The sequence below is a fragment of the Brettanomyces bruxellensis genome, chromosome 9, assembly GCF_011074885.1.
Source record: "Brettanomyces bruxellensis chromosome 9, complete sequence".
Lineage (NCBI taxonomy): Eukaryota > Fungi > Ascomycota > Pichiomycetes > Pichiales > Pichiaceae > Brettanomyces > Brettanomyces bruxellensis.
In genome coordinates, this window is record NC_054690.1 from 2,590,594 (window position 1) to 2,607,006 (window position 16,413).

Here is a 16,413-nt window from a genome sequence, read left to right on the forward strand (position 1 = left end):
TACTGTAATCTGGGCCCCAGATAAGTAATACAGGTAAATTGTAAACTATTTTAAATCTGGCAAAATTGTTTGCTGAACTGCTACCCTTGATGAATTTTTCCCTTCCCACGTCTGCAGCTAAACAATAAAAGTTTCTCTCAGGAACATGTAAATAAATGTGAATTGCATACTCTTTTCTTCTCTTGCTTCGCACCTACTCCTCTTCTTATTCATTTTTCATGCTTAATCGAAGGGGATTTACAGCTAAAATGTGCAACACCCTTACATTGAAATCTCTGGTCGGAAAATATTTTATGAATGTTAAATCTCTTTTTTTTTCTTTCTTTCACATGTTCTGGCTGTGCTATTTCTTTCCACAGATACGACGCGCATGACAACCCTGTATATGTTTATAAAAGCATGGTCGTTCCCTGAATTTTAAGTTTTTCTTGTTCTTGCACTAATCTTCCTTTACTTTTAAAAATGTTAATCAACCGTCATTCAGTTGCCTTTTGAATTGAATAGTAAAAATGATACAAAGAAGAACTTCTAGTGCTAGAAGTGTGAGCACTGCTTTTTCCGACACTAGTTTTGATGAGGCTCATGGTATTAGGAAAGTGAGCTTTCTGAATAATATCCAAAATGCCATTTCAATTGCCATCATCTTACTGGAGAGATTAATAACTGGCATTACGTTTGTGCTTCCAAAATCCATAATTTCTGCTTGTACTAGGACTGTTAGACTTCTTTTAAACTTTGAGAAAACCAACAACGATGCCTATGATAAGCTTATATCTCAGCAGGATAGTGCATTGACAAATGATGCGTTTTTACAGAGGATTGAACAGTTAAGAACAGCATGTTCCTTTGAAGAACTTTGTGAGATTAATGGATTTGTATCCGAGAGCCACCTTGTGCAAACAAAGGACGGGTATGGATTAACTATTCATAGATTGAACCCAGAAACAAATGGATTTAAGTCAAATGGCAAGGCTGTTTTCTTGCAGCATGGTTTATTAATGAATAGTGAGATATGGTGCGTCAGAATAAGAAAGGATGATAACATACCTTTTAGATTGTGTGAACTAGGATATGATGTTTTCCTTGGCAATAATAGGGGAAACAAGTACTCTTCGTATTGTAAGGATGCGGATATTCACGACAAGAAATTCTGGAATTTTTCTATTGACGAACTTGCGCTATATGATATACCTGCATCCATAGACTACGTTTTAAAACTTAAGAGTATTAGCAAACTTACATATATCGGATTTAGCCAGGGATGTTCTCAATTTCTTGCTTCAGTTTCGGTGAATCGTGATTTAAATGAAAAGATCGATAAACTTATTTTACTTGCCCCTGCAACAACTCCAAAGAAACTGTCAAACTGGCTTATCAATTCGATTGTGAACTTACAGCCTAAGGTGTTCTTCTTTTTGTTCGGAAAGAAGATTTTAATGCAGTCCATTTTATTTTGGTTAAAAATTGTCTATCCGCCGTTATTCATTAAACTCATCGACATTCCAAACCGTATTTTATTTGGCTGGCATTCAAACAATATGGATATTCTGCAGAAGTTTGTTGCATACTTTCACCTATACTCGACAACATCTGTTAAGTGTGTCGTTCATTGGTTTCAGATAATTAGATCAACGAAATTTCAAATGTACCAGGAGTCTCTGCTTTTCCCATCTTTTGAATATCCTATCAGAGCAGCAATGAAAATTCCAAAAGTTCTTCTAGTTTATGGAATGGCAGACTCTCTTGTTGATATTGACGTAATACTTCATCAACTTCCAGAATATGACTCTGCGGATGTTGAATATTTAGACAGTGATGATACTAGTAGTAATGATGAGAAATATGAGATTAAATTGCAGGATGACCTCAGCGGAAAAGAGGGCCTTGAGTCTTCCGGTGATCAAGTTGATATAACCGAGGATAACATTAAAGTGAATGAAGCAGAATCAAGAATGCTTGACTCTGCAGATATGGGGCACAAATCAATACACATAGTAGGCGTGAAAAATCATGAACATTTAGATTTGATTTGGGGTAACAAGGTAGAAAACAAAATTATTCAAAGGGTGGTGAACTTTGTCGTCAATTAGATAGGATAATAAAGTTCGGTACGTTTTTTTCTAGGATAAATTTTTATTAGGAATACATGCAATGCTATGATTTTTGTATAATAAATTTAAGATCTTCTGCTACCGCGTACACGGCGAGAGATTCCAGCTCTTCGTCCAAATGTAGGACTGACTTCATCGGCAAATACAGTTTCATCATCATCTTCTTCATCTTCTTCATCTTCTTCATCTTCTTCTTCATCATCTTCCTTGTAATAATCATCATTTTCCTCATCGGTGTCATTGTTTTCTGAATCAGCACCATTGTTATTGTGACTGTCATCCACATCATCTTCTTCCTCATTTAGCACACTATTTTCAGCATTATCATTATCATTTGCAACCTCATCTGCGTATTTAACATGTAAAGTTTTGCAATCATTCATACATTTCTTATTCTTAACGTCAGTAGTGTCTTCACCGCCATCATTTATTTTCAAATTTATTCGTTTTGATGTGATCACGTTATTTGATTTATCATTTCCACCAATCGATGCAGCCCCTTTCTTCAGCAGCTGTGCTCCCTTCTTCTTGCCAACTCGAACAGTAACCAGACATTTTTTCTTCCAAACGCGTTTTCTTCTCAATGCCAACTCAATCTTCTTTGAAGATAGCATTCTATAAATCTCTCTATAAACTTGTAGCCTTCTACAAAATTCGGTCGCACTATCAAGGAACAATTTTTCGGCTGCCCTGGGTTCGATTCCAGAAGAGCCCGGGCGTCTATGTTGTGGAACAGACCTATCATTCCAACCGTAGTCGTCAGCCTGTCGAAAGGAAGATGTGCATCGTTTTTGTGTGGCATCCTTCATCTGCTCTAGCAATGGGTTAAAATCAGGTAACATTTTATGTATCATATCTTGCTTTTCATACAATTCCTGATCTTTCCAAGTTTCATTATTGTGTGCATCCAACGCTGCAGTATCATGCGTATTTTCAGCGTGTTGATTCACCACTCCAGTCACCTTTCGAGTCTTTCTTACCATACGACCTGAACTTTTTTTTGGTGTTTGCGTTGAATATTTATTACTTTGACGTACTTTTTTCCGTGGTCTACCTCTTCTTCGTTTAATGGTAGGTTGTACCGTGGTGTTTCGCTCTGCTTTTTCAGCAAGTGCTTTGGAGTGATATTTTTCTAATTTTCCGGTAGCATGCATTTTGGTTATTCCGCTATCAGTTTCTCCATTTAATTGCTCAACTGTACTTATCGAACTTGTGCTCCAATCCGCTGAATGAAATCGATATGCTATTTCCTGTATTTTTTTTTTTTTTCAGGCGAGTTTATTTTATTTTTCTTACTTTTTTTTTATAGTTGATAGGAATCGATATCTTAATTTCTCGAGAAACTAAACAGCACGTTACAGTTGCGTGTTGTATCAGCTAAATTGAAGGATATTCGTGTTGGTGGATTTAGATCAAATTATTTGTCAAAGATCTCAAAAGTCCAGTTAAATTTTGACAGAATGCGAAAGATAAATTAAAATGAATACTATCGCGTAGGGGAGAACTTTATTGACTGAAAGAAAATATCTGGTTGCAGAAGTGAGAACAAGAATATTTAAACTGACTACTTACTGTCTGAAAGAGGAAACGCAAAATCAAGGATCGAATACATAAATATATAGCAGATATAAAAGCATTTAGTGCTTTAAACAAAAAAAAAGATATATATATATATATATATAGATATTGTGCTAAAGCAATTTTTTCATCTATAAAGTACTTCAGAATATTTTAATGGCAATTGACTTTCTTTATTGATATCTTAATCTACTAACATTTCAGTCCTTATTTTATGGAAAAAAGATTATGAAAAAGAGAAGATACGCGATGATCCTGTAGTTTTTTCTTAAAAAAATGAATGTGATAACACGAAGCGTCCGCACTTCCCAACAATGAAAAATATGCGTAATAAAGTCCAGCCCTTATTAAATGAAAATGATTTGTGCGAACTTTGTTTTCATAATCTATACAGGATGATGCTTTTTTTTTTTTTGCCCCGTATGAACAGTTGAACTGAAGTGTGAAGTTTCATAATGACTGTGCCACAAATCAAATGGAGTCATCTTGTGGTTGATCCTACTGAGGCTTGTCTTAACAAAGTACTCAGATGTGGACAGACATTTCGATGGAAATGCATAGATCAAATATGGTCTTGCTCCATTAAAAACAGAATTCTGTTACTTAGGCAGAATGATAAGGAGATCTTATATTCGTCGATTCCATATTTACCTAACACGGCCACTGTTTTGAAAGAATATTTGCAACTCGACGTTAACGCGTCCTCCTTATACGAAGTATGGTGTTCCAAAGATAAGCATTTCTTGAAAAATTCCTCACAGTTTCGGGGAATCAGAATATTGTGTCAGGACCCCTGGGAAAATCTCATTTGCTTTATTTGCTCGTCCAACAACAATGTGAAACGGATATCTCAAATGTGTGACACACTTTGCATTCATTATGGAAACTATTTGGGAACGTTTCAGGGTGTTGATCACTACACTTTCCCCACTCCTAAAGTCTTAGCTATGGATGGCACTGAACAGAAACTAAGGGATCTAGGATTTGGATATAGGGCCAAGTTTATATACGAAACGGCAAAAATTTGTGTGAATAAGCCTGTTATATATAAGACGCTTTGTTCGAAAAAACTTAAATTGGCATCAAAAGAAAAGTGCCAGGAGTTTCTCTTGCAGTTTCCAGGCGTCGGTCCTAAAGTTGCGGATTGTGTTGCATTGATGTCATTGAAAAAGCATAATGTTGTCCCTATTGATACGCATGTGTATCAGATTGCCAAACGAGATTACAAATTTAGGACAAAATCCAGAAATAAAACCATGACCAAAAATGTCTACGACGAGATTCAAAACTTCTTCATTCATTTATGGGGGGATTATGCAGGATGGGCTCACTCAATTTTGTTTGCAGCGGATCTTCGAGATCTTGATAATGGTGTTAATATAAAAACAATCAAGGATAAACAGCAAGACGTAATTTCGCGATCTGAGATCCGGACAGACCCCGAACCAAAATTAAAGAAAAGAAAGATAAAGAGTGAGAGTAAATGCGAACAGTAATAGAAGAAATACCTCCAAGGATGCTTTTATAGACTAATTTAACTTGTTGACTCGCTGTAGAAAAAAATATTAAAAACTAAATGTTTATTTAATATTAAACGAAATTTGGCAAAAGAGCTGCCGACGAAAAACTCCATACATTAATGCAGCAAACCTTACAACACAACGTTCTTCGCCAATTTCTTCTTGTAGTCCAATATGGTTCCTTCCCATTTGGTCACGGTCTTGTCCTCCACCACAAGAATTTCCTTGGCAACCTTGTTAATCAAGCGGAAGTCATGGGAGACAACAACAACACCACCAGTGTAAGCATTAATAGCCTCAGCTAAAGAATCGATAGTTGGAATATCCAATCCATTAGTAGGCTCGTCTAAAAGAAGAATATTTGGAGCATCCATGGCCAACAAAGCAAAGACAACTCTGGACTTTTGACCTTCAGAAAGAGTACCCATTTTAGCAGTCTGGGCTTCACCGGTTAATCCATATCTTCCAAGTTGCCCTCTCCAGTATTGAGGATCCTGGGAAATTTCGGAATGCTTGAACCTAACAAAGTCAACGGCAGACATGGTTAAATCCAACTGGTCAGCGGAATGCTGCGAGTAAACACCTAACTTTATATGTGTGTGTTTTGAAACTCTACCAGTCTGTGGCATCAACTTTCCGACCATAAGTTTCAACAATGTGGATTTACCGACACCATTTGGACCAACTAAAGCAATTCTCGAGTCCATATCAACACCAAATGTTAAGTTCTCGTATAAATTATGCTCCGGGTTACCATCATACGAAAATGATATGTCATCAAATGAAAGAACAGGTGGTGGAAGTTTTTCGACATCGGGGAATCTGAAATGGAACACTCTGTCCTCCTCGACAGCCTGAATAAGACCATCAGACTCCATTTTATCCAAAATCTTTTGTCTAGACTTTGCTTGACGAACCAAGTTTGCATATGTACCAGCGTGTGCTATAAACTTCTTGATATGAGCAATTTCATCTTGCTGCTTCTTGAATTGCTTCATCTGGTTTGTTTCAAGTTCCTCCCTCGTTTTAATATAAATGTCGTAGTTACCGCTGTACATAGTTAAAATCTTGCTTCTCATTTCAAGGATATTTGTGCACACACCGTTCAAGAAATCCTGGGAATGCGAAATTATGATCAATGTCCTATCAAATCTTTTTAAGTACTCTTCCAACCACACACAAGCTTCTAAGTCCAAGTGTGCCGTAGGATCATCCAAAAGTAGAAGGGTTGGCTTGATGAATAATGCCTTAGCCAAAGCTACTCTCATTCTCCATCCACCAGACATATCTTTCGTCTTCTTCTTGATAGTTTCTTTATTAAATCCCAAACCAGTCAACATCACTGCTGCTCTACTCTCAAATGTAGATGCATCCATGTCATCCAGTCTTTCGTACAATGGATCCAACATCTCGGAATCAGGTCCCTGCTCAACAATAATATCTTCAACCTCTTTCTCCAATCTTGCCAATTCTGCCTTACCTTCTCTGACGACATACTCCAGCGCAGAGTACTCGGTTGGCTCAGCTGGTTCATCCAATAAATAAATATCGATGGCTTCTGGAATAGGGTATTCCCTTGCAGCAATGGCCTTCAAAAAAGTTGATTTACCACATCCGTTCTCTCCAACCAAACCATATCTTCTGCCATAGTTGAGCTCAAGATGAGAATCTTGAATCATAACTTTACCGTGAAATAGCAATGACACAGAAGACATTTTAACATCCAACGAAGTTTGAAGAGAATCCAACACACCTGTTGTCACACGATCGGACAATCCTTCTTTATCCTTTTGCAACTTCATATCTGCAATCTTTGAAGTGACATCATCAACATCATCGGCCGTCTCAAGCTTTTGTCTTTCTCTCTTCGACAATTTTTTTCCCTTCAGCTTTCCCTCCTTAGCTTTCTTTGCTCTTTTTGCTTCTCTTCTGGCTTTCGATGCTGAAATAGGCATATTTCTACTATATTTACGATCTTTATTATGCTTTGCAAAGTGGTCCTTCGTTAGTACTAATGAATTCAATTTAGGTTTAAATCAGCATAATTGAAACTATATAGACAAGAAATTTTTTCAGAAAATAAATGAAGGATTTTACAAGAGGAGGGGAGAAAGTTGAGCTCTCCTAGTAATAGGCAAATAGAGCCGAAAAAAATTTTTCATCCTCAAACCAAAGTGGTTTTGTACATACAGATGCGGAGTACAAACAAATAGATTACGTAATCTACAGATATAGGAAGCAATTGGTACGCCACATCTAATATATTCAATGATGAAAGAAGACAGTTTATACAAGCTAGATTTAAAACGGGCTAACCAAGCAGAACAAAAGCAAAATATATCGTAATTCAGAGGACACAAAATGACAGATACATATATGTGAACTAGAGCCGAACATGCTATCATAAACAAGTGCTTCAAATACAACAGCTTATGTACCGTAAAAAAATAAGTACATTTCCGTTCACAAAATGGCTTAAAATTTCTCGGTAAACTCAAACTCACCAAACATATCACTTACTTCCTTTTCAAGAATATCAAATAATTTTTCACCCTTCCTTAAAGATGTCCAACGTCCTTTGATATAATCAAATCTGTTGGGGCCTGAAATTGGCGAGCTCAGCCATATTTGCTTGTTTGGAGGCTGTTTATTGATAACGTAGGTTCCTTCGGCAGTTGTAATTGTCACAATTCCGGCGCTGTTATCAACATCTGCATCGGCGATGTTTTTATCTTCGAATAAATCTTCAAGATCCGTGGCAATAGTGTCTAACGTTTCGTCAGCCAAGTGTCTATATTGAGTAGGACTAAGGTTCAACACAGAATCAGGAACCCTCTGTCCTGTAGTGCTTGAAGTAATAGATTCAAATCTCCTAGATGTTATGATCGGAGCAGCACAATTATAGTTCTCCAGACCATATGTTCTTCTACTACCCGTAGTTGAAGCACCACATCTATAAACTTGACTATAGAATCGAGTGAAAAGCGGTTTCAAAGATGCGCCTTTGAATGTTGAAGCACAACCGGATATAAATCTCCTAGTTGAATAATTGGACACCTGAATGAGAGCAATCATGTTAAGAACAGAAAAATATTTAAAATGTATACTTTTATGCAACGAATGTAATATCTCTTGCGTTCCTCAATGACGGAAACTATTGTTGCCCGCTTCTCCAGTAATTATACGATAAGGCGCGCCAATTATTGAATGAACACCCTTGTCAAGGAAAACGGCACTTTGATTTCAGCCGATAAACAAAAAGCTCGTTGCAAAACGTGGAAAAAATGTACGTATACCTAACAGTTGCTAAGGTTCAGAAGAGATAAGGTTGTTGAAGGAAACTAATGGGGTTTGCTTCATGTTGTCCGCTTTCATTGGATAAATCTCCACCTTTTTTTTCCATCATTTTCTCGAAAGTCGATCCTATTGCATCGGCCAAAAATGATAGCATGTAGCTCGTGATGGAGATCACGTGAAATGCTTAAGAGTATTAGGGATAAAAAATAAAAAAATATTCAAGTAAAAAAAAAAAAAAAAATGGTTCTTAGGACGAAGACGGAGATCGCAGTCTGAAAGATTGATTACACACGGACCGTAGCGGTAACAGTAAAATTTTGGCGCTTCGGTATTCTTTTATCTGGATGCGTTAGAATAAATTTAAAGACTGAAGCATTTGAAAAAAACGGTACTATTGTACTCGTGGAACCTGGAGTATCCCTCATTTCATAGTTTAAACTGTACATAGTATGTTGAGTAAATAAATGCCGAACGGGCTTTCACAAGGAAAGGATACCAAATTAGGAAGTTCCAAACTGGTATCACCGCCTTATATGATTAGGATCACATTTACAAGATTTTACGGGATATTTTCCGCGATGCTCAAATTTAAGTTATGTAACCCCATTTGTACAAAACTTGAGGCAAAACTGTTACCTCAGACAAGCTTAAAATTAATTAGGCTTATATTGCATTGCAGGTGGTAAAAATGGTTTGATCCACACATCTCGTCTTTTTTTTCGTTTACTTTGCCGATGTAGGGGAAAAAAATGAAAGTTGGAAATACAGTGCTAAATTAAACGCCCCAAAAAAATTTAATCTGCACACAACAATAAGGAAAAATTAGCGCTCGGTATTGGATGGATCTTCCCGCTTATCGTTATCTATCAGTACAGCTTTGCTCTCGGTGAAATAATGTCCTACTATGAGCAACCATGTCATATTTTTAGGCATTTTGAAGATAATAGCTTTATACAAATTAGGAATGTGTTACTCGGGTCCATAATGCTTTTCATTTCTTATCTTCAGAAGAACAACAAAACATTTTGATTAATCCTTGATTGCATCAACGTCTAATCTAATTTTCTCTGCTTGAAATGCATCGTTGTTATCATTAGCAGTTTCATCTTTCCCATCTCTGGTATCGATTTATTCATGGCACATATATATATGATAATTGTCCCATAATTTAGAGGCTTATTGAATAACGTCATGACTGTTGTCACACTAAAGGTTGTATACGAAAATTTGAAGTAGCTGTACTCAATTATTCATTAAGGGGTCAGTAAACTACAAGTTCAAGCTTGCAAATAAAAAGAACAGAAATAATTTCTAAAGCATGCCTTCTAGTAAAGGAAGTGGTGAGGCTGCCATGATAAAGTCTACGCAGACTGTTATTTCGGTGGATAATATCCCAATAACGTCAGTCCTCTCCGGAGATGATAAAAGGATTTTAGTTGATCACCCAGTTGATAAAGATGAAGCAGTCATACTTTCCTTAGGATACAAACAAGAATTTAAAAGAGAATTTTCTCTTATGACAACATTTGCCGTTTCATTTTCTGTTTTGGGACTTCTACCATCTATTGCATCTACGCTTTGGTATTCCTTAGCCTACGCCGGTAACGCAGGAATTACATGGGGCTACCTTGTTGGTATGATTGGTGTCTTATGTGTTGCATTTTCCATGGGAGAAATATCGAGTGCTTTCCCGACATCTGGTGGTTTGTATTATGCCACTGCCATGTTAGCACCTCCAAAATATAAAGCATTACTTTCTTGGTTAGTTGGCTGGTCCAATTATTTTGTCCAGGTTACTGGTGCTCCTTCCGTTGGCTATTCGTGCGCTTCGATGATTCTTGCATTAGTCCAAATTGGAAATCCAAATTATACGTATGAAACATGGCACTGCTTTCTTTTAACGATTGCAATAACCGCTGCATGTGCTGTTATAGCATCCGCGCCTACTAAATGGATTGCTTATATCAACACAGCCGCAACAGCTCTTAATTTAATATTTTTGTTCATTTCTTTTATTGTCATGCTTGCCGGAAACAACAGAACCAGTCAGGGACTTCCACGGTTCAATTCAAATGGCTATGCATGGGAGTTAGATAATTTTACTGATTGGCCTGATGGAATCTGTATTCTTATGACATTCATGGCTGTCATTTGGACCATGTCTGGCTTTGATTCACCTTTCCATTTATCTGAAGAATGTTCCAACGCACAGGTTGCAACACCTCGAGCAATCGTGTTAACTGCAACAGTTGGTGGTTTGCTTGGTTTCGTATTCCAACTTGCAATGGCATACACAATAGTTAGTGTTCCTGATGCTATTAACGATGAATTGGGACAACCATACATTGCATACTTGAATCAAATCATGGATCAGAAGAAAGTTATGGCAATTGGTGCATTTGCTGTTATACTTTCGTTTAACATGTGCTTCTCATGTATGATTGCTGCCTCAAGAGTGTTGTTTTCTTATTCTCGGGATAACTGCTTCCCTCTCTCACGTTACTGGTGTAAAGTTAACAATGTCACTAGAACTCCTGTTAATGCTGTTTGGGCTAATTGGTTTATTGGAAGTATTCTTGATATTCTCATGTTTGGAGGTGTTGCTATCGATGCCATATTTTCGGTTGGAGCCATTGGCTCTTTCATTTCCTTCACTGTTCCAACACTTTTAAGAATTACGTATGCTCGAAACACTTTTAAGCCTGGTCCATGGAATCTTGGAAAATTTAGTGCTCCTTGCGGTACAGTGGCATGTCTTTTCGTGTTGCTCATGATTCCAATTCTTAACTTCCCTCAATATAGAGGTGCTGATAATACTCCAGATTTGATGAATTGGACTGTTGTTGTGTATTGGGGTTCTATGTTATTGGTTTTAATATGGTATTATGTCTATGCTCATAAGATCTATAAAGGACCTAAGAGCAACCTTGACAGGGATGCCGTTATTAGTGGTACTGATGCAAAGGACGTCATAAATGCTGTAATTAGCGCCAACCGAAATGTCAAATTTGGTCCTAAAGGTTCAGATCCAGAAAAGAGTTCGGGACAAATTGATAATAAAGATGATGAAAAGAAGCCGGAGAAGGTTGAAATAGTAGGCTAGCCGAGCTAATGCAGTACCTATTAGTTTATGAATTTTGCTTTTATTTAGATATTCGTTAGTATTTTTATATCGATACTTAAGATAGAAATTATCTTTAAGCTTAGTTTATTTCCTATGGGATTCAGGTAAACGTTTGTGCTCTTGGGTAGTCATTTGTCGAATAAGGAACTCCTTGTCGCGCCAGGAAATAAAATAGGGTGAATTGAAAAAGGGGTAAAAAACTTAGAACAGGCATCCAAAAATATATGATGAAAGTGTCTCAATTTACTTGAAGGTAAAGCAATCTTTGAGCTCTATCAACTCCATTAATTGATACAACTATTCTATTAAAGTTTTTGTTTATAGCTTTTCTTTCAAATCCTTAAATATCTGTTATGGAGAGATATCCACCTGAGATAACATCCTTATTGGCTCCGCTTATCATTATACAAGGGTTAGATAGTACCGTGATCAGATCAAATGAAACGGAATTTTCAGACAACGGAGACTTAGAAACAGGTTTCAATTGCCAATCTCCAGATTCATCCATTAAAATACCATCAACTTCATCAGATGATAATATTATTCATAATTATTTGTTGAGCAAAGAAGATGCTAGCCTAATCGAGCGAAAGATCCCGGTATCTCATGGACATATTTCATCATTCTTATCGGAATTCTTTTTAAGACATAATATAGCTGATTCTATATTGCCACCCTATACTGCAAAGGGATTCATTAAACAATTATATTATCATTTCAAGTTTATTGGATCAAAATGCTACATTCCAAGCTGTAATATTGATGTTTTCAAGAACAAATATTCTGCGGAACAAACAACGAATTCAGAAGTAATGGATATGCCCATATCGCCGTTTTTTAAAGAATCGCCTTACTTTGGGACAATACTTCCTCTTGAATGGATTCAACTTTATAGGGAAATTCTACCAGCAATCTTTATATCCATTTATAATTTGGAGGTGACCAGAGATAAAGCACAGGATGTGGCTGCAGATCGTAAACTTGTTGAAGAGATTTGTTCATTCAAGCATTTTCTGAATTTAAGAAAAATTAGGTATCTTGTGATCTTGATTTGCGATTATCCTGCGAAAGATATATCCAATTCACTATCAAACCGAGTTGAACATATAAGGATGAATACGAAATTAGCTGCGGGTACAGGGTTAGCATTTTTTAATTCGAAAGAGCCGAAGGATATCTCGAATTTTATGTTATCAATTGTTCATCTGGTGAGGCCATGGTGCACAGATTTTTACAATGCTCTACTTAAGTGTTCGAAAATGGACATTCCTGACGCATCCCTTCAATATGATAAAAATCTATTATACTCGAGATCATCACTTAAGGAAGCATTATTAGAAGAATTTTGCGGCGTAACCGAGGACAGTACAAAATCCATGGAATATTGTTACGAAAGCCTTATAAATTCTTTTCACAGTATAAATTTTCAAAAGTCTAAAGTGTGGTGTCAGTGTCGTGGTCTATTGGATTTGGCGGCCATTCACATAGTTCGATCTTACATCCTATTAGGTAATGCGAAACAGAGTTATAAGAAATTTGCAATACACATTCAAAATGTAACTGCTCTTTTACCACAAGATTTAAAAGACTCTTACTCTTATTATACATGGCTGGCCACACAGATGAGTTGGTTAGCGCAATTAATTCAAAAATCGCCAGAGCTTATTGTTGATGTTAATCCGTCGCCCCAAAGGATGATAAGTTTAAGCTTATTAGGGAATATGAGTCGAAAGCAAAACAGTTCTCCATTTTGTGATGAATGGATAACTCCTCAGGGGGGGTTTATTTATCTTCATGCCTGTTCACTCATGAGACGAAGAAAGATTTGCGCCCTGCATTCTAATAGAGATGCCTCTGATCCGTATATGTCAACATCACTCATGGAAGAACGAAAGTTTCCTTATTCTAAGAAATGCCTACAACTTTTGAGTGGTGCTCTTGATATGTTTTCGAGATCAAGAAAAATGAAATTCAATAGAGCGGAATCTTACACATATTTCCAAATTGCAGAAGAACATTTTCTTACTAAGAATTATAGTATGGCAATCAACAACTATTTAGTTGCATTACCGATATACCATGAGGAAAAATGGAAATGGATTGAATCCATATTGCTTTTACGTTTATTCCAGTGTTTAATCAAACTTGGTAATTACCACGATTCTGCGATTTATTATTTGAAGCTTTGTCTGCTTCCAGAAAAGTTAGTGCATCCGCTTAAATTTTCAATTGATCACCAGAAATTAAAACTTGATAACCACTTGGAAGATTGCGATCCGAGCGAAAGGTTAACGTTCAACGAAAAACTTATAAATGTTAATGTAGTTTTTGAAAAGCAGGATGTGATAATAGGAAACACTTTCACTATGCAAGCTGTTATGACGTCGGCAATGAACACATTAATGGATCATGCTATTGTTGAGAATGTTCAGTTTATTTTTGGAGATAATAGTAAGTGCATTGTTGTAAAGCATAGATCCGATTTGGAGTTCAGAGTATTTGAGACATTTTATTGTGATATAAAAGATTTTGATTACGCCGAATTTGAATCCAATTTGATTTTTAGTGGGTTTGGCACCCAAAAGATTTTCAACTTTGATATTTCTTCTGCAATAGGGAAATTTTCATTGAATAGAGTTAAGCTCATCATAAAGACATTGGATTTTGACATCGAAAATTTTGTTTACTTGCAAGCTGAAAAGCCCGGGACTAGTGTTCAGTGGTTACAACCATTTAAAAATGGGAATGGTATATCCGGGCACAAGTTTGTATCATTAACTCTACCGTCGACAACATTTAATGTTCAAGCAAGAATCCCAAAAGTTAATATTCGTTTGAACTATGATGAAGTGATCTTTGATGGTTTTGAAATTCCTATTAAACTGTTTATCGATAACAATGATGTTATCGACTACACATATAATGTTATATCCACTGCAAATGTCGGTGACAAGTCCTTACAGATTTCCCCTAGGAAGCCTGATAATGATAACAAAATACAATCTGGAAAAATCAAAGCTTCCCAATCTAAAACTGAAAATGTCTTCTTATTTATTCCGGTTTTGGACACCAATTTCAGAACTCAAGGTCATGACGATAAGGAAATGCTATACATTCATTTTTGTTTTGAATTTACATCAATAGCTGATGGTATTACCACAAATACAATAAAAGAAGTTAAAATACCGATTCAAAGAACATTTGATATCAGATTAAATATCCAACCAGATTTAGGTCCAAATAGATCTTTATTGTTAAGTTCTGATAGCACATTGGATAAAGCTTTTTCACCATATGATCGCACATGGAAGGCATTAGTGTACATGAAGAATAATTCATATATGCAGTTGATATTGAATAATTTTGACTTAATAGTTGAGAGTTCTTCAAAGGCGAAAGTCAAGTTAATAGATGATGATTTTTACCCCACACCACAACGCATTACTTTCCCCTGTGTGGAAAAGAAGTTTGTTGAGCTTCCGTTCATCCTTTCTTCATCCTCTGAAACTAAGTCCTGTTCTTTTATCGATACGAAGATATACCTACGCTTTTCTTACACTAAATCTGAGAAGGATTTTCAACTAGAAACACTCAAACCTCGTCCGTATAGTCAATTGGTTTGGGCGGGTAAACTACCATTGAAGGATCCCAGAATATTGGTTTTTCTACATGAATTGGAGAATAACCTGATCGAGCTGAACTACCTCGTTGAAAATCCTTCCAATGAAACCCTTAAGCTGCATTGTGCGGTATCATACAGTGCAGAAGTTGAAATGTATGATATAGATACTCAGGTTGAGTTGACTATTGCTGGTGAATCGAGTAAGATATTGAAGTACAAGTGCGGATTAGCGATGCCTAACATCAACAAAAGGTTGGTCTCTTTGCCTGAATTTAAATTTTATGATACCGCACATAAGCTTTATTTAAATCAAATGCTTGTTACAGATCATACCGTGTTGAAAAAAAATAAGATGTACTATATGAATTTAAGAAGGGAAACATCGGACATGGTGTCATCAATAAATGAGTCTGCCCTTCCAAACGGTAACCATATTATGAAAAGTTATAAGTAATTTGAAACGTTCTGAGTATGATTATTTTGTAAATGAGAAGTATGACGTTAATTTGTAATACCCAATCATTAATCATATACGAAAATACAATTCTGTCACACAAGATTGTTGTGTAACACAGAAATATCCTATCTATTGAAAGCAATGCAATAAGTAGAAGTATAAATGTAGAGTTGGGTGCTTCCCATAGTTAGGAAGCCACCCACAACGAAAAAGGCACGGTGGAAACGGAAGAAAAAAGCAAACAACGTGAAATTAAATGATACTGGAGGTTGAAGCTAGACCTAAAACAATTAGTTGATCTGCAACAACTCAACATCAAAAATCAAAGTAGCATTAGGAGGAATCAAACCTGGGAAACCTCTGTCACCGTAGGCCAAAGCACCTGGAATGGTCAATCTAGCTTTTTCACCAAGTGAAAGTTTAGCAAAGCCTTGATCCCAACCTGCGATCACCATACCCTGACCAATTCTAAACTGGAATGGTTTGTTTCTATCTTTGGAAGAGTCAAACTTCTTTCCATTCTCCAAAGTACCGGTGTAATGAACAGTAAGCAAATCACCTGCCTTTGGGAAGGTCTTGCCATCACCTGGGGAAACAACCTCAATCTTGAGTTCAGAAGCCATTGCGAATAAGTATTGTTAGATAAATTAGTGTGAACAAATGTATCAGTTCTAAAAGTCTACGTACGTAATGCTGTCCTTACT

At 36.5% G+C, this 16,413-nt stretch overlaps 8 protein-coding genes across 8 annotated transcripts; 4 read left to right on the plus strand and 4 right to left on the minus strand.

The window, feature by feature from the left end:
- Positions 1 to 509: 509 nt before the first annotated feature.
- BRETT_002944 (uncharacterized protein) lies at positions 510 to 2,090 on the plus strand (the record flags this gene model as incomplete). The annotated part of the gene is made up of 1 exon (XM_041281461.1): positions 510 to 2,090. One exon carries the CDS (start codon positions 510 to 512, stop codon positions 2,088 to 2,090), a length of 1,581 nt encoding a protein of 526 aa, XP_041139252.1.
- An 86-nt stretch (positions 2,091 to 2,176) lies between these two features.
- BRETT_002945 (uncharacterized protein) lies at positions 2,177 to 3,265 on the minus strand (the record flags this gene model as incomplete). Its single annotated transcript, XM_041281462.1, has 1 exon — positions 2,177 to 3,265. The coding sequence occupies one exon, from the start codon at positions 3,263 to 3,265 to the stop codon at positions 2,177 to 2,179; it is 1,089 nt and encodes a 362-aa protein (XP_041139253.1).
- Positions 3,266 to 4,144: 879 nt separating this feature from the next.
- BRETT_002946 (uncharacterized protein) lies at positions 4,145 to 5,185 on the plus strand (the record flags this gene model as incomplete). The annotated part of the gene is made up of 1 exon (XM_041281463.1): positions 4,145 to 5,185. The coding sequence occupies one exon, from the start codon at positions 4,145 to 4,147 to the stop codon at positions 5,183 to 5,185; it is 1,041 nt and encodes a 346-aa protein (XP_041139254.1).
- A 155-nt stretch (positions 5,186 to 5,340) lies between these two features.
- On the minus strand, positions 5,341 to 7,164 carry ARB1 (ABC transporter ATP-binding protein arb1; the record flags this gene model as incomplete). The annotated part of the gene is made up of 1 exon (XM_041281464.1): positions 5,341 to 7,164. One exon carries the CDS (start codon positions 7,162 to 7,164, stop codon positions 5,341 to 5,343), a length of 1,824 nt encoding a protein of 607 aa, XP_041139255.1.
- Positions 7,165 to 7,684: 520 nt separating this feature from the next.
- BRETT_002948 (uncharacterized protein) lies at positions 7,685 to 8,284 on the minus strand (the record flags this gene model as incomplete). The annotated part of the gene is made up of 1 exon (XM_041281465.1): positions 7,685 to 8,284. The coding sequence occupies one exon, from the start codon at positions 8,282 to 8,284 to the stop codon at positions 7,685 to 7,687; it is 600 nt and encodes a 199-aa protein (XP_041139256.1).
- A 1,540-nt stretch (positions 8,285 to 9,824) lies between these two features.
- BRETT_002949 (uncharacterized protein) lies at positions 9,825 to 11,609 on the plus strand (the record flags this gene model as incomplete). The annotated part of the gene is made up of 1 exon (XM_041281466.1): positions 9,825 to 11,609. The coding sequence occupies one exon, from the start codon at positions 9,825 to 9,827 to the stop codon at positions 11,607 to 11,609; it is 1,785 nt and encodes a 594-aa protein (XP_041139257.1).
- A 374-nt stretch (positions 11,610 to 11,983) lies between these two features.
- On the plus strand, positions 11,984 to 15,706 carry BRETT_002950 (uncharacterized protein; the record flags this gene model as incomplete). Its single annotated transcript, XM_041281467.1, has 1 exon — positions 11,984 to 15,706. The coding sequence occupies one exon, from the start codon at positions 11,984 to 11,986 to the stop codon at positions 15,704 to 15,706; it is 3,723 nt and encodes a 1,240-aa protein (XP_041139258.1).
- Positions 15,707 to 15,999: 293 nt separating this feature from the next.
- FPR1 (FK506 binding protein proline rotamase rapamycin-binding protein) lies at positions 16,000 to 16,332 on the minus strand (the record flags this gene model as incomplete). Its single annotated transcript, XM_041281468.1, has 1 exon — positions 16,000 to 16,332. The coding sequence occupies one exon, from the start codon at positions 16,330 to 16,332 to the stop codon at positions 16,000 to 16,002; it is 333 nt and encodes a 110-aa protein (XP_041139259.1).
- Positions 16,333 to 16,413: the final 81 nt, after the last annotated feature.